We start from the raw sequence: 27,816 nt of genomic DNA, 5'->3' as shown, positions 1-27,816 counted from the left end.
AGATGAAACATACAGGGCAAATCCCAGACAGATAGGATTTCTTTTATATTATGAGATTAACAACCAGTAAAAAAGCAAAATTTGGCAAATATTTAGCACAATTGTGTGGGTAATGGCTGCTTATAATGCTCATTATGATGCCTCATTATGAATGAGGCCAATGAGAAAAGAAAAATTCTAACTAGATCTCCAGTTTGGACAATGTATTGTTTTCTGTATTCCTAACTTACTGTCAATGTATTTATTAGCCTCCTATTGTAAATCCCAGAGCAAATTCCTCATTAACCCTCAGCCTTGTCATTTAGAAATACAGGACTGATCTGTAGCAAGAAACATTGGCCTTTGTTCTGAAAAAGTTTCTACCCTGATATTGAGAAGTGCTGCTGGTCTGTGGCAAATATCAAGTCTAGACAACTGTTTCTCAATGTATGCTCCATGGACCAGCATCAGACAGCACAAAGCAATCAGCAAAACGACTGGTGAACTATTTTTAAACCTTTATATGTACTCTCTGCATTGAAGTTAGCAGCCTGGCTAAAGCAGGAAGGTAAGAGGACATAAAAGAGCACTCAAATTTCAACAATGACTTCTTCAGAAAAGATAGATGACCAATAAGAGGGAAAAGGCCAAAGATAACTGAATTTGCAAATGTGGAAATAGTTTCCCTGTGGAATAGCTTTTTTTTTCTTTTTTTTTTCTTTTTTTTTTTCTTTTTTTTTTTTTTTTTGTGTAGCAAAATGATCCTGGACATCACTTGCTTTGTGAAGACCAAATGGGCATGAATGACCTTCAGTTTGCAAGAGAACTACAACTGCTGAGGATTTTTACTGTGAAAAGCCATATACCAGTGGAACAGAGGCTGTACTTTGTCTACTTTCCAATTGTTTTTCTGACCTTCTTGATATTTATTGAGAAAATGGTGTGTTATTACTGAATTATGTATTTAATCTCCTTGTAAGATGGCACTCAGGTGAGCACCTTGTTGCTGGGGGTGCGGACCTTACCATTGCAATGTACCTCTTGCCAGAACTTGCGCTGACAGAATACCATCAAAAGTGCATTACAGTGATTTTAAAGGCATTGCAATTATTCTTGTGCTACATGGAACTTCAAGAATGATTGCACTGTCTCCTGCCGTGAAAATGCCTTCTCAGATGGAGAAGTTTCAGCTTTTTCAGGAGTCAAACAGGTTTAGTGGTGCATTTAGCTGTTGGTCTAAACTCAGGTCCAGCCATACTGTGCAACAGAGAGTCCTCAGTTCAGGTTTGGTACTTGCTCCATATCATTGTCTTTTGGGTGTTCCAATGTACCATCATGACAAACTTCCCTTCCAGACAAAAGTATCACCTTGTTGAGCAGGTAAAATCTTCTATTAAAAGCAGAAATTTAAAATTTCTACAAGCAACTACAGGGAAGTTTGTGGTTTCCCTAAGAATATTGCAGAAGCTGACAAAGTCATACGGAGAGCATTATTTTATATTTTTAGCTTTTGTAAGTAGAAAGATTTCCTAGAATCCTGTGAAAGGTATGTGATTCCGGCAACATGTAAGGAAGTCTCATGATGACTAAATGCATGAATGTGGCAAGTTGGATTTCTGGAGAAAAATGCATTGAATCTCCTTGGGTGTCTGGCAGTGCCAAAGGGAGTTGGTTTGTGGCTCACAGATTTCATAAAACAGCAGACAGAGAAAATATAACTGAGAAATGTATCTGTGGAACAAAGGCTGTAACAAGTGTAGCAGTTAAAGTAGCTGCAAGAAGCTTAATAGCAATGATTCAATAAGCTGGATGTGATGCAGGACTACTCAGTAAACAGCTACTACAAACTGAACAGAGGAAAGGAAGTACCATGAAGAATTTCTTAAAACCTTCCTCTTTCCTGTTTTCCTAGGTGGGATTTTTCTTGCCTAGCTAGATACCTAGCAATGGAGATGTCAGTCTCTGGGCTGGGTACACGAAATCCATTTTTTACCTCTGCTATATAAGCTCCACACTGTATCCCTCAAGGAAAATGCCAAAAACAACAAATCAATCCAACTCTTTTCAGCCTCAGTGAAGTTCACTGGTTACTTAAGGTAGACACCTACTAAATTTTGTTAAATTCTTTTATGCCACTGCCTTGTTTTGACCTGCCATCTTCAAGTCAAATGATCCTTTTTTGGCTGCAAAGAGTAGTCCAGAAAATCCTACAAGGCAAAACTCCAAAGTTTAATTCCTGTCCACTTCTTGCTCTGGCAACCCTTCAGAGTGTAATTTTGATTGAGTTGGTCAATCTGGGCCTGAACACAATGCCTTACTCTGCTGCTGCAGGGAGCTGACATTGTGTGTAACCAAGAATGATCTGAATCAAGCAAAAGGGTTTTGACTGCTCAAATTTTTGCAGAGGCCATGCTCTCTTTCCCCAAAACCCATTCAAGAGGAAGCTATGCACTCTGAATCTGTCACCACAAGGCCTTCTATCATGTGGAAATCCTTCTGCCACTGATCCCTAAAGATTTTTAGCTTTAAAAATGTATGTGTATGTACATATATATATGTATACATATATATATATATATTTGCAGCTTTGTAGATTTTTAATTTGCAGCTGTATAATTTTTCATGCTTTCTCACACTTCAGAACAGTAGATCATCCTTTCTCACACATTTTTGCCAACTTCTTGAAATTCTGTTTAAATAAATAGTATTCTTTCAAGAAAAGCACTTCTAGGAAGAACGTCCTGTTTTGCACCAGCACACAGGAGACATAACAAAATATAGAGCTGAGAACCCCTTGGAGAGACACTGAGGGTCAGGCCCAAGGGTGGTTACCAGAGCAACTAGTCTCCTATAGGATGTACTTGCTGGATATCTTAATTAATTAAACTTACAAAATTTGTGGAAATCCCATATCAGGCGTGCCCAAGATATTTTGTGCACCTGAAAGCTTTCATTCAAGATGTGCTCTTTATATTATCACCTTTAATATTGTTTGGAAAGTTTTCTTTTGATTGTAGAAACATCACAACACGTAAAAAAGCATCAGCAATTGACTTCTAATAGATAATGAAATGGCATCACTTGCCTGAGCTATATTGAAGGCAAAGATAAACACCTTTTATGCTTATCACTTTTGCAAACCTTGGATCTATCCGTTTATACTTTCACTTCTAATTTCACTCTGGTGAGCTAGTGAGGCAGGGTCTTTTTGGTCTGCGAACTCCATAAATTCTGTTCTCTCAGAAAGAAACTAACTAACTGATCCAAAGCATTGGAAAAATCACTCTGGATTCAATAACTTGTATTTTTCTTAAATTGCTTAACCAACGTACATAACTTAAAGTATATTTGCTTTGATGCCAAACTAATTTCAGCATAAATAAATTATAGGAAATTTAATTTAGCTGTCACAAAAATTGTCATGCCCAAGGGATTTAGAAAGCTGGTAGTAGAGAACAATTTCATTTTGCAAAGATTCCCATAATTTTGCTGTCCATTTGTTCAAAACCTGGAAAAAGCTTTCACAGCTTCTGTCAAAGATTGCTGTTTAGACTCAGCTCTTTGCCTTAATGAACTACGCCCAGATGTATTTTTCTGTGGTTACCGCTGTGTGTGCAATGATTAGCAAATGGAGAGAATTAATATGGAGCCCTCTTAAGGAAGTGAACTAAAATGATAAATTAATATTGCTGCAGAGCTTCACAGTGATTAGGATTTTCTTGTGTTCCTTCTTGTTGGATTTCTGTCAATAGGGTCAGACATTCTATGACTTATAGAACTGTTCCAGGAACATCATATTCAACATGGAAACATTGAGTGACAAAACCCTGAATCATACTCTTATAATTTTCCACATTTATTTTTCTATGTGATAAAGTTATTTAACAATTAACAAGTGTACATGACACTTACAGGAGCTTCTCTCATATTCAGCAAAGAATGAGATGGAGGGAAGGTGCCCAGACGCTTTTTGAAACCTTCTTCCACTGTCATTCCCCAGAACTGACTGTAGTTGTCAGCTTTCCATCTTCCTCATACATGAAAAAGCAAGATGCAGGTTAGAGATAACACTCACATTAACACATTGCTCATTTAAGAGTACAACAGCAAAAGCATCCAGAAATAAATTTTTGAAATTGCATTTCAAAAATTTGCATTCAATATGTATGAGAAAATATTTGCTATGGGCTTTTCTGCTGCAGATAAGTGCGGGATGGAGCAACACAGCATTATATGAATAGTGGTAATTTGGGGTCAGCATCACATCAGCCTGCAGGACACGAGTGTGCAATCCTTCAGAGCAGTACTGGCAAACGAGACACTCATTGCTGTTCTCTTGAACTTATGCTCAAATCATGCTCCAGCCCAGATTCCCACAGAGAACTAGCAGTCTCGTGTTGTGAGTTGCAGTGCATAAAGCCCGGCTGACACCTTCTGCCCTAGTTTTATACCAATAGCCAGTGTGAGAGAAAGGGCTCCCTATGATTGTCTAAGTATTCCCTTGCTACTCTCAGGTGGACCCAACTCAGATTGCAACGTTGATGTGCAAACTATATGCACAACACAAAGAAAACCACCCTTGCAGCCATACACATTTGGAACACACTGAAATTTACTGCTGGATAAGGGCTGAGTGACAGGCGAGAGAGCATTCTCTTTACCAGTTTCTTTCTTGCTTTTGTAAGAACAAGGAGTGGGATTCATGCTGCCCAAAAAAATCTCATTGCTCTTGGTCTCCCTGTGGTCAATGAAAAGTGCAAGCACATGGAGAAGTTGAGTCATATCTCACCTGTCACCCTGTGATAAATCTCGAGGGTCATAACTGACAAGATAGGTTCAGGCTCCAGGGACCTAACTTGGTTTTTATCTTAATTCAGTTTCTTTAAATGCCTCCCATGAAGTACAAAATGTTTCAGCACTCCTGATAGCTTGAAATCTGGGCAGGCTTCATTGGTGAATTGGGCATCCCCAGATCCTAGGGAGGCTACCCCTTTATCTCTGTACACAGCCAGCAGGCTTCCAAGGCACAGATCCAGTACTGAGGTCACAAATCTCTGTGCACTAACCACAGGAATGAGATTGTTAATAAGAAAAACACCAAGCCCCCCAAGTTCTGATAATTTGATCCCCATTTCACCCATCTTCTCCACTTCCAGTGCTTCATAGTGTCCTGCTACATGGAACAGTGCTCTCAAGGGAGCAGGGAAAAATTATTTTAAATATCTATCCCAAGTAATAAACACAGTGAATAGGGAAAGATGATGCAAATCTTGTTTTGAGAGAAAAGGAATTGTTCTAAATTTGGACAATATTTTAGATAGATGTTTACAGCAGATGTTGTCTTACCAGCATGAGATGTTCAGTATCTTTCCATTTAAAGCTTTATAATCTGCCAGTGATTTGGAAAGTTTCACAAATGCATACTTACTGTCAAATTGCTGTAATGTACTTGGAGAAAGAAGGGGTGGGGAAGACTGCATACCTTGTAATTGCGCATACACAGAATGAGCAATACTGTGATGCATAACAAAACTTTAAAATAAAAGGGTTCTCACCCAAAATCTCCAGAATTGATGTGCTGAATTAAGTCTTGGCGAACAAGGCATACGTCTGTTGAACATTTCCAGAGACTGTTGAAACATTTGCTGAAAGGACAAGAATGTCATTAAACAAAAAAAAAAAAAAGAATTGTCAAAGGAAAAATATGCACTTTAACAGCAGAAGGCAGATGGAGGGGGGAAAAGTGTAAACAGTATAATTGTCACAGAGAGTTTATGAAAACATAGCATCATTTCTTCCTCCTTCACCATCTAACGAGTTGGAGCAAGGTGGGAAGGTTTACAGTTTGTGAGAAAGGTCGTATCTGAAACATTTTGCTTCCATCTTTGTGAGACCAAAGGAGGGAATGTCATGTTGTTGCTGAATTCCTGAAAAAATGTTATGTTTTGAGGAAGTTTTACTCTGGAAACTCAGAAAGGGTTTTGTGGCCCCAGACATTGTGCTCCAAGGACCCTGAGCTAAAGTCAGCACAGTGGGAACTCCAGCCCTGTTTGGGTGGGGCTGGAGCCCTGGGATTCCCAGTCCAGGATAGGGCTGGTTTTTGGAGAGGCAAAGCCCAGGCAGCCAAGTGCCAGGGCTGACAGCAAAGCTCCCCTGCCTGCACTGTCTGCTTCTGTCCCAAGGCAGAGAAACAGGTGCTCAAACAATTCACCCCTTTCCACATATGTATGTGTGTATATATATATATGTATATATATATATGTACATGTATATATTTATCCTTTCCTTACAGGTTAATATAAGTTATCATAACTCATTAAAGAAAAATAAAAAACACCAAGGAGGAAGGATTCAATAAAATTTAATGATATTTGTTATATTTGTTTGATCTGCATTCAGGTCAATGCCCAGGTCTAGACTGAAACCTTTTCAATTTAGGTTTGACTGAGCCAGGAACAGAATTAGGCCCGTGAGGAAGAGATTTGAATATTCTAATACTCATATCTTGATTAGAAATTCCAGTTTCCCTCTTGCTGTTCTTCTAAATTGACTGTAATCTACCTCCACAAAACCTTAGTACTTAGCACTACTTTTGCAGCCATTTTGATTTTATTACGTGTTTAATATGAATTTAAAAATGCTATCTACCTTAATTCCTGTTTCATGACATATGCTAGATAAAATTCAATTTGCAGTTCTCTGAAACATTACCAGGAATTGCAGTTGTCTTTAATTATTGTTCCTTCTCCGTAATATCGGCCATCTTTATAACAACCTGTCAACATAACACATAGATGTGTGAAAATAAAATAATTCTTCAAGTGAATTACTGAAAACTCTTGCTACTATTGTATTAATTAATTTTATGCAGTAAGCTTGAATTATTTAGTTGAAGTCAGCAATATGGTCCCAGTTTCTTCCAAGTAATGAAGGCAATTTAATGTATTTTATGCTTTTAGAAAACATCCTTCATAGTAAATAAATTCAGCATCAGATTCAACACACCCACTGAAGAATTACTATCTTACATATAAATAAAAAATTCTTCAAATAAAGTTATTTTCCAATATTAAAAAGAAAATATTTCTAATAAAGATTATTTTCTAATTTACAATTAAATTAGAAATAGGTTTTTACAGGTATAGAATTCAAAAAACTAGTGAATACTCCAAAAGTATTGTAATAAACTCTTTTTCCTTGCCAGATTAATTCCTCTTTGAAAAACAGACAGATCAATTGCACTTCAAGGCAAATGTATGTTTCATGCACCCTCCAAAACCCACCATGAAACATAAATTGAGGGATGAGTTCTCCAAAAAAATACATCCCACTCATTTTTTTTTATTTGGTAACAGTTCACTGAGAAAAGGTTTTGTGTGTGTTTCAGTATCTCCCACATAAATTGCTTCATCAGTGCATTTGATTGTCAAAGCTTCAGTGGAAGAACGATCCGGAAGGCCTGCACGGGGTGTTGGACTGAGTCAGGAGCAAGCACCGTGCATTTATCACATGGGTCTGTGTTTCCAGCCTGTTCTGACAGCTGAGCCTACAGACACTGTGCTTCTTCCCCTGCTGAGAGGGCCTGGACTTGCACTAAACTGCTTTGTCCCAGGTTTACTCCTCCCTCACCCCCTCTCACTTGTATCCCCTTGTCTGTGGTCCTCTTCCTCCACCCCCATTCCCCCAGGTTTAAAAGTCTCTTGCCATGAGGCATCGCTCTCTTTTTCTTCACCTGGGAGGTCACTTGGGTGATCAGGTGTCTCCTGTCAAGGAAATAAATTTAGGACTTTTGTCCCCATGTGGAGAAGAGCGCTTCTCGTCTTTTGCCTTTGTCCATGTAAGATGGTGTGGGCTGGGGTCCGTGGCTAGCAGGATTGGACCTGAACAGTCTGTCAGACAGGGATTCTTACAGCTGGCGCCCACGTGTTCGTCTCCCATGAGGTGTGATACACCACGCATCAGCTGGTAATTCACATGTGGATTACGTCAGCTTTTGGGACTTTCAGCTTCCTCTGACTTTGCCACTTTTTGGACGGTGCAGAGTCCAAGTCAGGAGGGTGAGATTAGCAGCCCGCCCAGCCCAAGGCAGACTGATCTTTTCCTCCATGTGCAAGAAGCTCTAATATGGTGCTGACTTGCAAATTGGCATGGTACCCTGCTTTTCCCCGGGAGGAGTGTGAGGGAGGCCATGTCCCTCTCATGGCCAGGGCTGGAGTTTGGCTGCCCAGGCACACACACACCCAGCCCTCAGCAGCCTGCATCTCCTTCCTTGCCGGACAGAAACGCACTCTGAGCCCTACATGATTACATAACAAAGTGCAGAAGGGAACTAGAGGTGATTATTAAGTGAGTTTTAACTGTAAATGCCGTTATTTCCCTGCTGTTAATTCAGCAGGCTATGGGAGCTAGCACAGGTAAAATAGATCCCGCCAAGGCAGTCTGAGGCCCAAAGTGTCTGCTGAAATCCAACTTCAGCTAAGAGCTAAGGTACTTTTCACAGAATACTCAAAGCAAATTACCAAAGTGCTATAGTTTGTCACAGTGTGTAACTAAGTCAGCATCAAACAATAGCTGGAAGGAGGATCAAGCAAATTATTTCAAAAGTATCAAGAGAAGTATTGATGCACCATATGAGAGATGGAACAGCCCCTCATTGGAGCTCTGCTGGCAGGGCTCACTGCCTGTGCCCAAGATAAAATGCAAATCTGGACTAGTACAGAAGCAGCTTTACAATGATGTATGCTTAGGGAACTGAAAATTAACACTATGCAGTTTCTTTAGCCTAACCAAGTTAATATTTTGTGGGCCAGGAGTACTGCCTGAGGCATCAGTGAGACAACAGTTTTCTAAGCTAAAGGACACATGAGAATACAGTGAGGCTGTCTGGCTCTGAATGTATTAGGTTAGAATATTAATATATTAAGTAGGAAATTAATTAATTTGAAGATGCAGCTTGATGACTTTGTGAATGAGATTTTATGATGTGAAAATCATTACTGGAAAGAAGAAAATTTGAGAAATAGAGACTTCCCTCAGAGTCCAACATTCATATACCCTTAATGGTTCTTATTTAATTTGTCCCCAGCATTGATGTGAGTACTTCTGTCAGTGAAATATCTCTAGGTTTACTCCCTTGTAGGTCAGATCACATCTGTCATGTAAAAGCAATCAGTAAACTCACTGGATATCACTTTTACACCACCAACAGAGTGAGACCCAGTATGTGGGCTTTCATGGGGCTTTTTGTACCATCAGAATAACTGAAACAAAGATATACAATAAATAATAAATAAAGTCCTGAGATAAAACTCAAAAAGTTCTTCCAGCAACAGAATTTAAAATGCGACTATAATAAAAAAACCCTGAACTTCTATTTGGTATTTAAGGCAGGAATGTGCAGTTTCTTCTGAAACTACACATGAAAGCCATAGAAACAAACTCAAGGCTGCGTTTATGAAGGAATTGCTTTGAAAGCAATTCCGCACAATTAAATCAATACTGACCCCCAGCATGGTGCACACACATGCAAGAAGTCACAGTGTTTCTGCTGTAGCCTCTCAGTGAATATGTGGGGATCCTGAAATAAACCACTGAGCAGTTTTATTGCTGTACATTCCAGCCCATGTAAAACACTTCACTTTATTGGTTTATTTAAAGAACTATGACTCAGGAGGCTCTGAGAGCAAAACCTCTGGCAACCAAAAGATCAAGACCTCCCAGGTAAAAAGTACTTTGGCACATGTGGTCTTCAAGTGCTTAAATAATTGTTAGCCTAAGACAGAAGTGTAGTCTCATTTGCTAAAAGTCAGCTAGCATATTTATGTCATTTCTAATGATGCTTCCTAATTTTCTTAATCTTCAGGCATTTGTTCCTACTTGTTTCTCCTTTTTTTCATTCCAATTCGTCAGATATTCCAGTTTTATAAAGCTACTTTAGAGATGGTTTTGTTTGTTACCTTTTATCTCCTGCTTAATTTTGGCTTTATTATTCATCTTTTACCCTCTAAATTACTTACATAATGAATATCCAATAAAAAGATTTTTTAAAAATTCAGACTTTCCGTCTTTTTAAAGATGACATATTAAAAATAGTATAAGATCATTTATAGGACAAGGAAAGGTACTTAAAACATAATTGCTACCCCTGGCAGGTATGTTAGGAGCTGCAAACAGCGAGCACAAATGCAAAAAATTGGATTAAGAAAGCAGTAAAAAGATTACCTCTCACCTATTCCCTTATCAAAACCCTCTGTTACACTTCTACTTTTTAGAGGTGGACTTGTGGCAGTGACCATGTGGCAAACTGCTGCAGGCTTTGTAATGATTCAATTCCATGAGACAGTTTGCCAAAGTAGACCCACCACCTCTCAGATCTAGGCAGAAATACAACTACATGTTTAAGCAGAGCTTACAACAAAAACCACACGTCAAAAATAATGTACATCACTGCACCAAATAAAAATGAAAATAAATGTCCTTATTTACGTAGAGCCTCAGAAAATTCTTTTAAATGGTTAGAAACACTTTGGAAAATCAAATTTTGCAGCATTTCTGTCATTCCCACTTATCAGATTTTGACTACGCACCTAAGAGCACAGCCTCCTGAAGAGCTCGTGTTCTAAGTGCTGAACTGCAAGCAGCAAAGTTATTGAAAAGAGACAGTTAATTTTTAAAAATCACAGTAGTATTTTATTGATTTTAGGCTTTTGAAACTTTGGTACATTCTCTACATCTGTGGCCAGATTTGGTGTACTGACAGCAAGAAGCTACACCAAATCTGGCTAAAGATATGGAGAATACCAAATTTTCTCCACCAGCAGAGATTTGGCCTATCCACAAACCAAGGGAGGACCAGATGTTTGAAAAAAATCGTATTTTTTTTTTTGCAATCTTTAGTGCTAAAAATAATTAGAGTAGTCCTGGAGGGACTTGCTCTGCAAAGTAACGAGTAAGAAACTAAAATATGCCAGAAATCCTTGCTCTAACACATCCCTTCATCTACTCTTTGTTCTAACCACATCCCTTCATTTAGTCCTGCACCTGAGCTGTTGTCAGAAAAAGTGTCCTACAGGAAAGCTGTGCGAAGTCAAAGGCATTGCAGAACACCTCAGGGCAGTATCATTCAGGATAACCCTCAGTTTTGTTGATGATTTGTTTGTACTAATGGATACAAATATTTAGAGCTTGCTCTTCATCTCATGCTAATCTGTGGAACCCTATTGAAATTTTTCAGTTTACACTAATTTTGACCCAATGAGGTTCTTTGACAAGTTTCAAATAAAAAAGAGGTTCTGTCCAAGAGAAACACAATCTAATCAATGCTAATGTCCTAGAGACAAAGAAATAACATCGAGTGTAATTCTCACTCCAGTTTCATGCTGTGTCTTTGTCCACTATGACTTCAGTCAATTTTTCAGGATTTTACTTCTATGTATATTTTCACTGTGATGCGCTAAAGCCAGCTGAGCATTTTCTCTCCACTTACCCCATGCTGGAGGTGGCCAGGGCTCCTCTGACCTGGTGGGCTGCACGGGGTGGTTGCAGACATCCCAGTAGTCAGTGCAGCAGTCCACAGGCCCGGGAGAGCCCGAGGTGCAGTACTGGTCACAGTAACATATAGCTCCTCTGGAGACAATGGTAAAGCTGCAGTCATCATCTCTTCCTGTGCAACAGCCTCGTATCCTGCAGGAACTTCCCTGATACAGACTCCTTGCAATCCTGTTCCACTTAGCAGAACCACTGTCTTTTACAGGGTAAAGTCCTTGGGGGAAACTTCTTCTGGAATCAAGATGTTTTGTCGTTGAAACTTCACTGGCAATGCAATATAAGAGCAATATCTGAATTTTGTGCCACATTCTTGTGCCTCTAGAAGCCTTTTTTGAGACTTTTTGTCTTTCACTTTCTCAGCAAATGTTCATTTAGTCTAGAGGTAGTACCTCCAGTCAGCAATCAGAAAGAAATCTGAACAGAAAGCTGCAGATTACAGTTTTCCAGGAAGACTCTGCATGTGTTAATTATTAGTCAGATATGTTGTAAACAGATTTATTTGTCCAAGATACAGAGGTACTGGAAACAGAGCCACAACTATATATTCGTCATTATGAAACTTCGGTGCGATCTCCTGCAAGTGAGAAAGTTTATAGCAAAGTTTCAACATATACAAAATATACATGATCCAGTATTTTACTTCTGTACTTCAGACTTCTAAAATCAAAACAATGTGAGGAATGAGTACATGGTGTCAAAGGAAGCTCTCTTTCTTTTTGTGTTCCCATAACCAGCATGTGCTCCACATGATTAGAAAACCTTTAACATCTCACCTAAATTTTCCTATCTGATAAGCAGGGTGACATCACTGCAGTAAACTTATCCTGCATCCCCCATTTCAATTTTATTGCCAGTGATCTATCTTAGCCTCATATGCTTCTCTTTTTTCACTTGTTTTACTATGGGCAAACTCAGAAAAAAAAAATCAGGTGATATTCAGTATAAAACATTACTCAAAGTTATTCTTTTAAGGTTTGCATTTCTGTAGTCAAAATTAACTTGGCAGTCATTCTAATTAATATAATAAATACCCACTAATAAGTGCTCATTCCTATTTAAGAAGTAAATGTCTGTATTTATATATTCACCAAAAAAAAAAAGGCAAAAAACCAAAAAGCAGATATCAAGGATAAGTCTAACAGCCTTTGCTACATGATCTGTAATCTCCAGGTTTTTGAACAGAGGGCTTAAAGAAATATATGTGGTACTGTTTCCAAGAAAAGATTCAGAAAAAAGTACCGAAGAACTTTGAAGTTTCTACCAGAGATAGCACATAAGGCTTAACTGAAATAAAAAACCCCACACACAATTTCAGATCTGAACAAGACATTTTAATTCCCAAAGCTGAACAAGCATAGGTAAAAACCAGTCATCCTTCTGTTTCCATTTCTTAGTAAGTGAGAGGAACACGGAGAAGTTGATGGTGGGCTGTGTTCTGGGGAATTAAGGGGGTTTTCCCATTTGTGACTTCAGCTGGGCAGCTTGGGAACGCATAGCATCGAAGGGCAGCTACTTTTGAAAGCACAGCCAGTGTGGATGCATTGCCATGAATGACAGAGGCATTAAGAGGCAGAATGTGTGTACGTTTATTGAAGACTGAAGTCTTCAATACAATTTCTTGCCAGCAGTGCTTTTATTGGACCTGCCTCCTACACTGTCCTTGTCACAGCTAAGGAGCTGCAGATGAGCAAAATTACCTCTGACCACACGATTTTATTTTTCTCTCTTGCAGGCAATCTTCTGTATGAAAGATATCAGAAAAGGCCAAGGTCAGCAACAGGCAATCACTGTCCATCACATTAATGGTACATAAGTCTTAACCTTCCAATTTGCTCTGCTTCTTTTTTTTTTTTTTTTTTTTTTTTTTTTTTTTTTTTGTTTTTGTTTTTGTTTTTTGGTTGGTTTTGTTTTGTTCATAGTAGAAAAATTTGCACAGCCTTAATTCTGTCACTGACTGCAATGATGCAACAAATATAAGGGAGATGAGAAAGGATATATTCATGGAAACAGTGAAGTGCTCTCTGGAAATTATAATTCATTTCTTTTCCTTACGTCTGTGCAGTTCTGTCAGCTCCAAGAAAATGACCTCTGATTTGCACTGACATTAGAAAAATTCAAATCTCCTTTGTATTACAAATCTTCAGAAACACTTTTATCTAGTTATCTCCTTGCTCTGGAAGCATAAGAAAGAATATGTGGTAAATGTCTGTCAGTCAGATTAAATGAACAAGCATATCTCTTTTTAACTTTAAAGGCCTGCTGATGATAAACCAGAGGCAAGGAATTTGATGGAAATCATTTCAGCTCATTTACACAGGTGTTAGATTTCCTTTAAAAGAACACAAAAAACATCTTGTGTTCTAAGCCCCTTTGTTTTCCAGCAAAGTTGATATAACCCATTTTTCTCAGTTGATGGTTTCTGATCAAATCTTAAAAAACCCACAAAACTATTCCATTGTGCTTCAGCAAATAGATTTTTTTTGCATTTTCCTCTGTAAGCAAGCAGCTCTGTCTTCACTGTGTGAAAGCTTGCACTGACTTATTTGTAATAATTTAGAAACAGCTGGACGTGATCCTTTTTCTCTGTTGAAGATTAGCCTGTTCCAAGCATAACAGCTGTCCTAAGATTTTGAGTTAGGGTCCTAGTATTGGTTCTAGTTGGCACAGTTAAGTGCAAAAATGTTTGTCTAGTTCCTCTTTCAGCAGTTCTTGATGTTTATTCTTGAGCTTCAGGAAACACCACATGTTTGGCAGAAATTCAAATATTAATAGCACTGAATGATGAAGTAACAAATAAAAAAAAAAAAAAAAGACATTAAAATGTCCAATCTCTTTAAAGCTGCACCAGGGTTATTTCACAGCCTTTCTTTCAAAAGCTGTCCTAATTTGTCTGACTGAGCCTGCTGGGCATCATAAAAATCTCATCAGCTTCAGAGAAGTGTAGGATAGCAGTGGCTGGCAAGACTCTTGGTGCTGAAGATGATTCCCAGGATGGATAGCTGAGCTCACCCCATCAGACAGCCATAATACCTTCACTTCTCCTGGATGCCACAAGCAGACTGGAGCCAGTCCTTGTGCAGGGGGAATTGCAGTACTATGACCTTCTGCCAGGAAAATGAAGGGCCAGTTAAGGAAGAAATCACAATGCCAGAGCCCAGGTCAGTCATTTGCCAGGAGGCACAACTCAATGCATCAGAGAGTCCATGTAGTTGCTTATCTCCAGTTTAAACTCTGCAAAGATACCTTCCATCCATTTTGTTGAATTCAAATGGAAATTTAACTGGTGACTCCTGGCACAGAATGCACCACTGATTTCTACTAGCCACAGCACTTTATGCTTACTCCTCTTTTTTATTAATGGTTCAATGCAGTGAAAGTTTTCAGGCAAAATTACTTCAACAAAAGTATTATCCCACAATGTGCTGTCTCTACCTTGTACTAATGGTAGAATAGGATCCATCCTCCCAAATTGTGAATGCCTAGCTCCTAGATGTGTTTACGCAGAGACAAGCTGTGTGTTAAAGTGATTTTCTCACTGTCAATTCACTCTCTGTATCTTTACAGCAGGCATAGGAACAGGAGTGCCTGGTTGGCAAGAGCCTGCAGGTCACTGCTGTGTGTTGTTGGTGTGGTAGCAAGCAGTGATAATTTTAATCCAAAATTTCAGGGCTGCCTATCTCAAGTTTTATGACGTTAATCCAAGCTACATGTAACTCAGAAAACTGGTCACTTATGTGACAGATTTCATCGCCCTGTCACAGTGTGACTTGTTTTTCACAGTCTCTGACACCAGTTCTTCCAATTCATCAGACTTTTGAATCAACAGATTTAGGGCTGGAGGTAGAGGAAGAGCAACTGACCCAAATCATGCATGCCAAAGGAATCCCATTCCTCACACACCGAGATGCACACACATGAATGCCCACGAGTTCAGAGTCAACAACCGCAGGCAAAAGGCAGAACCGCAGCTAAAAATTACATTATAGGTGTTACAAATATACATTACATGGTTTTACATGGTTTACTACTACTACTATTATTATTATCATTCTTATTATCATCATTATTGTGGTTGTTATGGCCTCACAGCCCTTTTGCCCTACCCACCACAGCAATTGACCATGCATATTTCCTGTGCCAGCTGCATCACTTGGTCAGCCTTGAGGAGGCAGGTGCCATCTCATTCTTCTTGCCAGCCTTGCTCTTGTGCTGTGTAAGGCCAGCCCACTCTGGGCCCAGCCCAGTGAAGCCTGTCAAGGGTGGGGGACCCTGTGCATGAACCAGCACAGTGTCCATGTAGTCCTACAATTGCAGGGGCTCTCCATAATGGTGTTTCACTAGGACTTACAGAACAGGTAGCAGCAGTCACTGTGGCTCAAACCTGAATAGGAACCTCTCAAGAAACACAATCAGGTGCAGAAATTTTGGCATCTCAATGGACCACATGCCATCTTCATAATGCCATCAGTGCAGACTATTGTGAACGTATTAACCTGTGCATGGCTGCATTTAGCTTCAGAGAGGTGATGTTTACTGTGCATTTGCCAATGCCAAACCTCGTCAACCAGTCAAAGATGGAGACAAGCATTGTACTGTATTTCATTGGCAGCAAGAGCTCTCAGAAAGTATTGCGCTGGTGTTGCAAGCAAGTTATTCACATGTTGGTGTTCATCTCAATTGTGTGCTCCTATCTGATCCCACCAGTGAAACTTAGAATCATAGGATCATTCATTTTGGAAAATATATTTAAGGTCACAGAGTCTGTCACATGTCCCCAAGTGCTACATCCAAACACCTATTGAACAGTACCTGGCATGGTGAATCCACCACTAACCTCAGCAGCCTATTTCAATGCTTGACCACCCTTTGAGTGAAGAAATGTTTTCCTAACACTCAATCTAAACCTTCTCTGGTACAAACTGAGGCCATTCTTATCCTATCACTTGCTACTTGGAAGAAGAGACTGACCACCCACCTGGCCACAAATTCCTTTCAGGTATTCATAGAGAGTGATAAGGTCTCCCCTGAGCCTCCTTTTCTCCAGGCTAAACACCCCCACCTCAGCTGCTTCTAGTAAGACTGTATCTTAATCCTTTTAACAGACCGATCCTCAGTGTTGCCTTGTTGCCACTTTCTGATTCTCTGCTTTCAATGATTTTTTTCTCTGCTTTCAATGATTTTTTTAAACTTTAAGGTATAGATTTTTTTCTTTTTCTATCCCTGAGTTGCTAATCTTTCCAACCTAGCAAAATCCTTCTCTCTGTGCTTTTTCTTTTTCATTTTGCATAGCTTTAGCTTGTGAACTCCCCAAGATTTAAGCAATTTTCTCATTAAAATTGAGTCCAGAGCACAGATCTGTGCCATACCAGACCAGGCTTTGGATGCCAGCCATTGAACCCTGGGACCAAGGGCTGTCTTTATTCTGATGCCACATCCAGATTTTCTCAAGTATGTCATTGTCCAAATGCACCTCTTGTGCTGGACACATTTCCCTTCTGACCACTTGAGCCAACTTAAATAAGTCATTTTCTTGATAGCTTGAGTTGTAGCAGAGAGCAACAAAAGAAACACCTCAAGCAGGCACAGAGGGGGGTGAACATGGCACGTCAGATTGCAAGAGAAGTTGAGGCAAAAAGGGGATCATAAGCCCTCAGTCAAGATATGCAGCCAATGTGATCCTGTTGGGAATGTGTATTTTACCAGAATATCATCACTAAAATCAGGGTAAGGCATCAGAACCTGGACTAAATATATTACACTATTGAATGAGCAGCATCCATTAATCTTTCAGTACTACAGAAAAGGCAATCACTTTTCATGTTGTTTTGATCTTTATAATCTCTCCTTAAAGATTTTTTTTTCTTAATACTTTTTCCATTGGTTTCCCAGGACACAATTTCTAGAAACTGATTGCCAATATAATCTCATTTTTCATTCACAGATGGAAGCTTTTTGAACAGAGAGGGAAACTCTTTATTAAAGTACACACAGATGAACAAAATCACAGAGGTAAGCAAAAGGATTTCTCCTTTGTTCTTCCTCTGATCCCAGTAGTTCCTTCTCTTGCTTGTGTTCCTTTCACCTTTCAGTCTATCTCATGGGTTAATTTAAACTTAAATGTAAGCCATGTGAACAATTGTCTCAGCTAGACATGCTAGACTGGATTTGGGCTCTACAAAACTGAAAAGAAAGGAAATCTGGGGTTAGAACAAATTCAGAATAAAACAAATACCTTGGAAAAAAATGAGCAGGAAAGCAGACTAAGGCTTTTGAGAATTACACAGATCACATGGCTTTAAGTATTAATTTTTCCCACTTCAGTGCTTTACTGAAACCAAGAAATACTATTAGGTCCTTAGTGGGTAGATCTATTACAGGTCCTACAGTATTTTTAACACATTTATAGTCATAGATGGTTTTATACGTATGAGTTTTTATCTATTTTTTAAATTTTTCTATACTTTTTTGTTCTATTTGTGCGTGGGGATTTCTGTCCCCACAAACTCTTGAACTCACTGAGATGAGTTTTTTCCACCACCTGGTTAATAGGTATGTCATTCACAAGATCTATACAGTTAACTTCTGTTATTTTTCCATTGAGAAAGAAACTAATACAAAAAACCACCACCCTTAAATGTGTACCAATCTTTCCACAATATTCTTAAAAATTTATATATTACCTGTAGAGAGAAATACTTACTAATTGCTGCCCTTTTCTTCAGTTTTCATAGCTACAGAGTCCAACAGTTTAAAAGCAGGCTGGATTGAAGTTACATCAGTTCCAATAGGGCAAAAGGCTGAGTACCCTATGGACTATTCCACTTAAGCTGGTTTTAATTTTAATGGTTTTCCTTATGGTAGTATTTAGTAAAATATTTCATCACATTAATTTTAATGAAAACAGGAGGATTCTCATGAAATTATCAGACTTTATCACAATTCATCATGAGATAAAATCTCCTGCACTCTGGGACAGGGCTGTGATGCAAAGGTCCTGAGGGTGTTGTCAGAGTCGCCTGAGGGGTGACTTGGGGTTCAAAGGACCAAGACACTGGGGAGAACTCAGGCAGCTCATGCAAGCATAGGCAACCAGCTTCTTGCTCTTTCATAATTCATTTTGAAAGCAAAAACTTTAAGATCCAGGCCTGTTCAACATCATGTGGAAGCAGCACAAGATCAAAAAGCCAAGAGCATAAAGTGGAAAGCAGCATTTCTTCCTGCTGTTCCAGGAGTGCAGAGGGCAATTCTGCCTGCACTCTGCACCTGGCAGGGTCACAGGGGCTATGAATTATTGCATGGCAGGGGAAAATCACTGTGCATGTTCACTGCTGACTGCTGTGGATGCTGACACCAATGTGAATAATCCCTGGACTACTTCACAAAGTACAAGCGTCTGTGTGGTGGCAAAATATGACCAAGGTAAAGCACACAGGAGCATTCCTTTCCCAGCAATGGTGGCATTTCTTCTCAGCTATTGAAACCCATGGAGCCAGATTTACAGGAGTAAAAACAAGAATCACAAAGATCATTTTGCATCAAAAATACAGCTTTATTTAATTTCAACATTTATATTATTTCTAAAGAAAATATGCTGTGTTATATTGGGCATCTCTTAAATCAGCAAGCACTTCAAGAAATGGCATATTCATGTGTGTATCTTTGGGGTTAATTATGCTAGTACATAAGATTATTTCTTGAAAGAATATTTCATTGTTATTACTGCCTTGCAACTAGCATACCATAAGCAATTTTTTTAAATGGTGCTTTAAATAAGACCGGTGCTGTGGATTCCTTCTTAATATAGAAAGAGGCTTCAAATTCAGTTTTTGCTCTTGATCCCAATTTGGGGCTGCAAAGAAGAATTTTCATATGAACACAATTTGTCAAAAATACAGATTAGTAAGATGCATAACACACACTGAGGTCACTTAGTTTTCTTAATTTATACAACCTGATGATCTGGCTAACAAATAGAATTCATAGTTTCACAGGAAAAAAAAAACCAACCTAAAAGATATATTCAGACATCTCCTTTGTCCTATAGTTGTGGGAGAAGAGAGAGCTGGCAGATCAGATTTATCTTGTGAGAAGCTTGCCTGTCTTTGCAGCAGCCTGAGGCAAACTGCTTTTGCGACTTAAATTTTCACAGAGCTGTAACTGTTCAAATTCAAACTAAATCTCTCTCCCTGAAATTTAGACCCATCTCTTTTTCTCCTACTCATAGTAAAGATGAAAAAGTGACTAATATCCCTTTATAATAGTCCATTATGAAGACAGAAACTGCTGTGCCTCTACTCTGTCCTTATTTCTTATGTCTTTATCTTCTGTGTGAAAATGCTGAAGCCTTTACATCTTTTCTAAATCTCCCATTTGTTTCCCACATCTTATGCCACTGATTTTGCACTAATAGTGACAAAAAGAGTAATTATCTTCATCATATTATAAGCATTCCTTTCAACATCTCCCTGAAAGCATCACCTCTTCTACTCAGACTCAGTTTTTCCTCCCCTATAATCCTCAGGTTCTAACCTGCAGTATTATTGTCATTCTTTTTCTGTCTGTACACATCACATTTCTTAGTATTTTTCTTCAGTCAATTGTATCATATTTATTTCAAGCCATTCCTTTAATATAAGTGAATTTTTCTGAATTAAAATCCTGGCTTCCATGTTGCTTGCAAATCCTCCCAATTGGGCATTATCTGTAAATCGGGTAAGCCTACTGTCCATGTCATTGAGTTAATAGCAAAGCTTTATAGTGCTAGAGCTAGAAGACAGCATTCTGGAAGTCACTGAGATGTTCTCCCTCTCAGGCAGCAAATAACCCTTCTCAGAGTCCTGCTTTCCAATCGAGTACCTATCTACCTTATGTGAATTTAATTTACTTTGCTTGCTTAGGGATGTCATGTGAGACTACATTGAAGGTACACTGTATAAAACACATCCTTGTATCTGCCTTGCTGTCACAGAAGGAAATGAGATCAACTTGATAGGATTTGTTTCTGACGTGTCCCTGTGCAAATAATCTTATCTTCTTACCATTCTCTAGATGCCCACAAATGTGTTTTTTAATACTTTGTTCCAGTGTCTTGGAAATGCTATTAGGACTGAATTTTCTGTGATTCTTCAGATTTTCCTTTCCTCTTTTGCTTAGATAGAACATTGTGTTTACCTTTCTCCAGTTTTCTGGAAACTTACTCATCCTGCTAGTCACTAGTGTTTGAGAAATTACGTAGGTTAAGTATTTTAAGGGTAAATTTCATTAGGCTGTTCCATCATGAGTACTCCAATTTACCTCAGTATTCCTTCAGGTGTCATTTTCCATTTCTCTTCATGATCCTACTCACAAATTCTTAATAATAATAGAAATAAAATTTTATTAAGAATTAATATCTTTTCCTTATTCTTTTTTTTTCTTTTTTTTTTTCTTTTTTTTTTTTTTTTTTTGTGAAGACTGAAACAAGGAAAGAGGGAAAAAAAGGCACTGAACTTTTCAGAATCACCTATTTTCTGGCCTCTCTTGCTAAGTCAGCTCTCAAGCATAGTACATTATTTGCAATGTATTTAACTCTAGCAAACCATTCATTTAATGGCAGTATGTGGTTATGTGCTCAAATATAAAAAAATTTATCTTATTTCCCTGACATCCTTTCACAATCTAGTTCCAGGGTATACCTCAATTTCTTACAACCATTTGATTGAATCCCACTTAAAATTAATTCTACTGTGACTTTACTCCGTCATGCTAAGAATTGGAATTATTCTGCATTGGTAATAATTCATAGAAAACCATTCACCAAATGTAGCCATCTTATTGTCCAAACACTGAATCATGTACCTAAAGCATCCTATCATCTTTTCAAATAAAAGTATAAAAATTTGATAAAGAGACACCAAAGCAGCTACATATTCTAATTTTGATTGTAATAATATTTTTAAAAAATAGTAATACTCACCATCATATCTAAACAGAACCTCTTTCATTTGAAACCTATAGAAAAATGAAAATAAAAAGTGAAAACAAAGTGAAGACAAAAATAAAAACTGCAAATGCAGGAACAGTTGTAAATGTTATACAGCACTTCTCTGGTTTTGTTTTTTTTTAATCACTGGTTTACTGCACTCTTAATTTACAGCTCTGCTTATTGAACCAGGAATGATTGTTCATGCATTGACATTCTTGAGGAATTCTTCTGCCCACAGAAATTTCAACAGACAAGCATCACTTTGACTAATCACACACCAGATTCACATTGGTTTTCCACCTTCCACTTCTTTTTGAACTTCCTGCTCAGAGGACAGAGCATGTGGCCACCCTTGCCTTCACATGACACAGGTGCTGCTTGCCTCCCCCTTAGCATGGACTTTGCCAGTCTTCTATAACAGCCTGGCACCCAAACCAAGGAGTGGGATAGACTACAGGGTGAACCAGTGCAGCCTGTCCCTATCTGGGACACTGGTCCACAAAGATACCATTCAACAGTTCAAAATGTCTGCTCCAGGGAGTATATTTCAGAGGATGTTAGGGTGACATCTCCATCAGAGATCTGAAAAGCCTACATGCCCTGGAAGTCTGTGGATGTTCCTAATTTGGAGGATGTGAGAGACTGGTATTCCAAGGGTATGACTCCCATCCTGGAGTCTGGGGGACTCTGCCAAACTGGAGCAACGGGCTAGCAGAAGATCTGTGAACAAAGGCAAATACAAAATCCTGCATGGGGCAGGAGACAAGGAAGGATGGAGGAAGTGAATGACTCCTGCAATGGCACAGGACAGTGACTGACTGACTGACTGACTGACAGACTGACTGGGAAGCAGCTCTGCCAAGAGGGATATGAGGTCTGACACCACACAGAATGTGCATCAGTCTGGCCTTGTTGTGATGAAGGATAACCTCATATACAGTTGCATTAATTAGAGCACAGCCAGCAGGTTGAGGGAAGCTATTCCCCTCTGCTGGGCACTAGCAAGGCTGCATATGGAAAGTAATTTCCATCATTGAGCCCTCACAAAAAAAAATAGATTTTGCTTTGTCAAGCAAGCAGAGGAAACCCATGGACAACTATCAGGATAGTTACAAGTGTTTGTTGATTTCTGGGAAAGATATGTGACAGATGAGGGGTGGCTACAGCTAGCACTTATTTAACCTAAAGAGTAGACCATGAGGTATTTTTTTGCCTTTCCAGCCATTCAAGAAAGGTTTAATGACAGCCCAGATTTTCATGGTGAAAGAAAACAAGGCAGCAACGGGGGAAATTTTAATTAGCCATAAAGAAATATATTTTATATCATAGGAGTGGTCAAACACTATAGCTAATTTAAATCTGATTCTATGATTCTAATTACTTATGCCTTACCTAAGTATGGAATAATTTAAAAAAAAAAAAAAACTTCTTCAGCCTACAATTATGTTCTGTCTAGCTATTCAAGGCAAGTTCTTTTCCTCTAAAACTGTTTCTCAGAACTCCTGCCATTCCTTAAAGGGGACCAGCAACAACAGCTGTTTCTTAATGCCAGGTGGAATTAGATTCCAATTGCAGTTTGAATCACATACTGATATTTCAAACTTTCTCTATCATTCTTATATTACTACCCTTTCAGACTTTTAAATGTAAATTTATAAAGCTAATATACTAACAGTAAATATTTTTATGCAATCCCCATACAAATAAAATTCTATAAATGCATAAAATGTTTTCTCCTTGTTACAGCATGGTGATCTAATATGCCGTTTCAAGTCAGTAGGCTATAATTGAAAGTTTTTACTTAAAACAAGAAGATATAGTTGAAACTGACTAAAGTATTGCCCAAATACCTGTTGCAATATAAATTTCCTGTTGAACATACAAAATTTTCAAGAAAAAAAATTAAAGCACTGTTCAAGTATAAAGTAACTAGAAAGGTTTTCTGCTGATATTTAAAGTTTTTATTTGATATTTTAGAAGTGTGCATTGTTTGGACCAGCCTTTCTATTTATAAATATCAGAAGGCAACAGTTTACTGTTTCAGTGGCCCATCCAATTTGGAGGTTAAAGAATTTGTCACCACTAACACCTGAAAATCCCATTCCTTCAGTAAAAACAGTAGTTATTCATACATTTAATATTCATTTTCAGGGTCATTAAATTTTCAGCTAAATGAACTGCTATAAGTCTATGGAGAGAGCTTAGTGTTGCACTCCTTGGCTTGGTCAAAATAAACCAAGGGCGTTGAGACCCCTACTTCAGAGAGGAAGGGGCAGCAATGTTCTGCCATACCAGTCTACACCAGCTCCACTGCCTGAGGAACAAGGCTGCAAACATGGGCAAGATGGAAAGCAAAAAGTGAATAGTACATCTGTGATGTGACACATGAAGAGCCCATGGTTCTGTCTCCTAGGAAGGCACAAGCAGCAACTCTTCTTTTTCTCCAACATGTCTGGAAAGATCTATCTCATCTGCCAAATGGAAAAAGTAGGTGCTTGCATTAAGTTGACCTGTGAGTGGGAGTGTTTCCAGTGGAGCTCCCTCTGCTTCTGTTAGGTACTTGCTTTGACAAGCTGGAATCTTCTTTACAAGTTGAAAAGGTATTGAGCAATAAGCAAGAGCTGAATCATTACAGAGTAATTCAGGATCCACTGAGGAGAGTGTTTAACTGAAAAAACATCATTTTGCCATGATAATGTAATTTAGGTTGGAGCTTTTGTTTACAGTAAAACCCTTTACATAAATTCTGTAGTACAAGGACACTTTCATAAAATGGCTACATTTTCCTCTTAAAGGTAGACTCTATCAATGATTAATACTATTGTTTACTTCAGAGCAGGAACACTCCTTCAGTAAATAATGACCAAGAGCAATGTAAAACAAAACTTTGGACCATATTGACATTTTCATAGAATTTCAAATTTCAAGAACTTTTGTTACTTTGCACAGAAGATAGTTGGTAAAATCCTGTCGCCACCGAAGCCAATAGAATCAACTTTCTCTCGTGGGGTCTTTTTATAAATGTTTATCCCTAGGACAATGATGACTTTAGAAATGCTATTGATTTCTCAAGTAACTATTGCAGATCTTTCATGAACAAAACAAACAGATAAAACTGAGTAATTACTCAACTTCAGCAAAAGATTACATGGACTTGAAGTAATTGTATTGGTAACTATAATTAGTCATTTATTAGTAATTGTAATTGTAGACTTGGGATTTTGTAAATCATAGATGAATAAGGGTAATGAGGACATACTTTTACTTTATACAGGTACATATGCCCAACATTCACTCTAAAGGTTCTGACTCAGTAAAATTCTGAGACTGATTATAACACCATTCACACATCATAGCATGGGCAAGCACTAGCTTTACTTGAAAGGAAGACAGTAGGTATCAGAAATTATTGGCATATTACTTGGCTGTGTTTCAAAGAGTATCCTTCACACCTCCTCCATTTAAAATGCACTGGTAGTAGAGAAGGATTTCACAAGGAGGAGAATATCACTTATTTATTTTCTTACTTTCACAGGGAAGTCACAGGTCTTACTTGGTGCATGCCATAACAGAATGATGCTAAAATTACACAAATGCTATTCTTCTGAATAGAAAGGTACCTCCATTTTGGTTTTTTGTTTGTTGTTTATTATTTCCAGTGAATACTTTGCTTTGAGGAAAACAATACAAATTACTAAGGAGAAACTAGCAGCACATTTCTCTCATTTCCTCTCTCACTCCTTCCTAGAGGTGTTTACATTTCACAGAGCATCTGTCCATCCATTTGGGTTCTTTTGGAACTGCACAAATCACACTTACTTTCTCATTCTGATGGAGGAACATTGCAGGAAAAGTTAAGTATGAGCCTATATAAATTTTAGATAAAGAGAATAGATAATAATTTAGATAATATAGGAGAATGATCTAAGGGTCTTATGATAGCAGTAAGAGTAATATTGGATTTATGACTTTGCAGATTTTTTTTTCTAATCAGTTCATCATCCAAACAGAATTCACTGATAAAAAAAAAGAAGACACTAAATTAGGATGAGGATTTGTGGGTTATGAAACTCATAAGGTAGGAATTCAGTATAAACTGTTCTTAGAGTCAAGATAGGTTCCCAAATAAAAAGGAACAACACAGGTGCCTGAAAGATGTTGGGATTTTAAAAATCATCAACCAAGACCTTCCTTGCATTTTTTAATGCACTAGAAAGGGAAAGTATTATAACATACAATTCTGAAAACCCAACCACATAAAACAGAAAGTGGTGAAAATATGTTCGTTTTCCAGACATAGCTTGACAACAACTTATCTCCAAGAAGCCACTACTCTCAGGTCAGCTAAGAGGGCTGTCCCAAATAACTTGAGCTGCAACTAATTCTGTGTTGCTGTCCTGTCTATCTCCAAGACAGCATAAATGTTGATCTCCTTCTGGGTATCAATGCTGAATTCTTCCATTTCCAGCAATAGATCTCAAGGGAAACAGATGCCTTTGCTCAGTTCTTCTTGACTGAGAATGAAAAATGGGGGTCATCTCTAGATGCATTTATGTCTTCTCTGACACCCATTAAAGAGACAAAGAGATTGCTCAGCCTTCACATGGCCAGCCTGATGTGCCCTGGTCACCTCCTCCTTCTAAAAATGAGATTAAAAATTTGGGAAAATACTGGATCATTTGCTTTTTACGAGTTGAACAGTTCTATGAAAAATGCCTTCTTTGATTTGTAATAGAGAAAACAGTAAATATGTCATCTCTTGATGTTACTTCCCGAGCAGCTTGTGGTGAGCCTGACACAATTCTTCCTGATATTTCTGCATGGACTGGAGTCCACTTGCATAGTCACAGTGGCAAAATACTCATTAGTGACAGGCCCCAGGGAACCAGCACTCAGCTTACTCAGCTGTACAAAATGATATCTGACACTTTTTTTTCAACTATAAAGCTAATTATTTGCCTCTAGCTAACATTATTATAAGTCATCCAATAAGATGTTAATCAAAGGACATACTAAGTGTACTGATAACAGCACTTATAAATCTTCTTTCCCATCAATCGTCTTTGGTCCTTATAAATGCAACCACAGTTTCATCAGATATAGTTGTTCTACAGATCATGGTACAAATTGTCCCGTTGTTTTACTACATTTAAGCTTTTTTTGAAAATGTAAATAGAAATTCTGTTCAAAGTGCTTGTTTAAAATATAAGGGAACTTTTAGAAGGCAGTTTTAATATATTTTACCTGCCTTGGAACAGACCAAGCTGGCCTCTAACCAAAGAAATTTTGCACTTTTTTTGTGTCTGACTTTACTATGTCAGTACAAGATCCTTCACTTTCTGAATGGATCTTAATAATGATCTTAATAATCTTAATAGTTAAATTATGTGTCTTGTCTCTTAAAGAATTCTCTTTGAAAGTATCAGTCTTTCCATTAGATTTGCAAAATTCTTCCTCAATGTGCAAATTGTAAAGTAGAAGGATGAGACACAAGGATCTAGCTTTTTGCTTCCCTCTGTTTTCAAATACAGAAAAATCATCTACATCATCAGAGGCTGCAAATATACACACACACACATATACATTTATACATGTATGTGTATATATACCCGTATGTGTATATATATAGAGTTCCTGGTGTATTGCAAATCTGCTTAATCTCAAAACCAAATTTATCCTCAGAACTATTTAGTCCTTCTCACTGCCTTCTAATGATACAACATTACTTCAATAATATTTCCAAAACTTTACAGCTGAGATGGAAAAAAAACCAACCTAACTGAGAAGATCTGAAAGGTTTTCTTGGTCTAACTTCACCTTGTGAGGGCATTTTGGGTTTTTCTTTGAATTGCAGACACCGTAACACCTGCTTTTGAGAGAATCAAGAAGTGGCTCCTGGGAGGCAGAGGAAAGGAGATTGATGGTGTAAAAACAAGCAGAAATGTCAAAGGCAAGGAACAAAGGAGGAGATTTGGAGGGCTGTGATGGAGATTCAAACAAAAAGAGATATGAAACAGCTCCAAGTCCCTGACACCCTGTGCAGAGAGGCCAGGGATGCACAAGAGAATAGAGGCTACGGTCATGCCTAGGTACTCCTGGTGCAGAACTGCAGTCTGTTGATCCACCCAAGCACTGAGATATCAACCTCTTTTCATTTTTATCTTTTTTCCAGTGGAAACTGAGATAAACTGTGAGGATATATTGATATGTTGCCAACAAACTCAGAATTCAGGCAAATCCTCCACTTCCAAAATGTGAAGAGCTTGACCCCAAAACTTCCACAGTATTTTTCAAAAATAAAAGGAAGTTACTCATTGGTAGAAATG

General features: G+C 38.2%; 1 protein-coding gene across 1 annotated transcript in view; it reads right to left on the bottom strand.

Moving 5' to 3' along the window:
* TINAG (tubulointerstitial nephritis antigen) overlaps nucleotides 1–11,834 on the bottom strand; it is a 37,767-nt gene extending 25,933 nt beyond the window's left edge. Inside the window, exons 1-4 of the mRNA XM_054280485.1 lie at nucleotides 11,465–11,834; nucleotides 6,691–6,754; nucleotides 5,535–5,624; nucleotides 3,892–4,006 (exon numbers count right to left, since the gene is read on the bottom strand). Coding sequence (XP_054136460.1) covers nucleotides 3,892–4,006; nucleotides 5,535–5,624; nucleotides 6,691–6,754; nucleotides 11,465–11,834 — 639 coding nt within the window. The remainder of the gene's footprint in view (nucleotides 1–3,891; nucleotides 4,007–5,534; nucleotides 5,625–6,690; nucleotides 6,755–11,464) is intronic.
* Nucleotides 11,835–27,816: the final 15,982 nt, after the last annotated feature.

Source organism: Melozone crissalis, unplaced genomic scaffold (genome assembly GCF_028551555.1).
Source record: "Melozone crissalis strain CALT ecotype California unplaced genomic scaffold, PUWL_Pcris_2 ptg000027l_1, whole genome shotgun sequence".
In the NCBI taxonomy this organism is placed as follows: Eukaryota; Metazoa; Chordata; class Aves; order Passeriformes; family Passerellidae; genus Melozone; species Melozone crissalis.
This window is presented reverse-complemented; position numbering and strand designations above follow the sequence as displayed.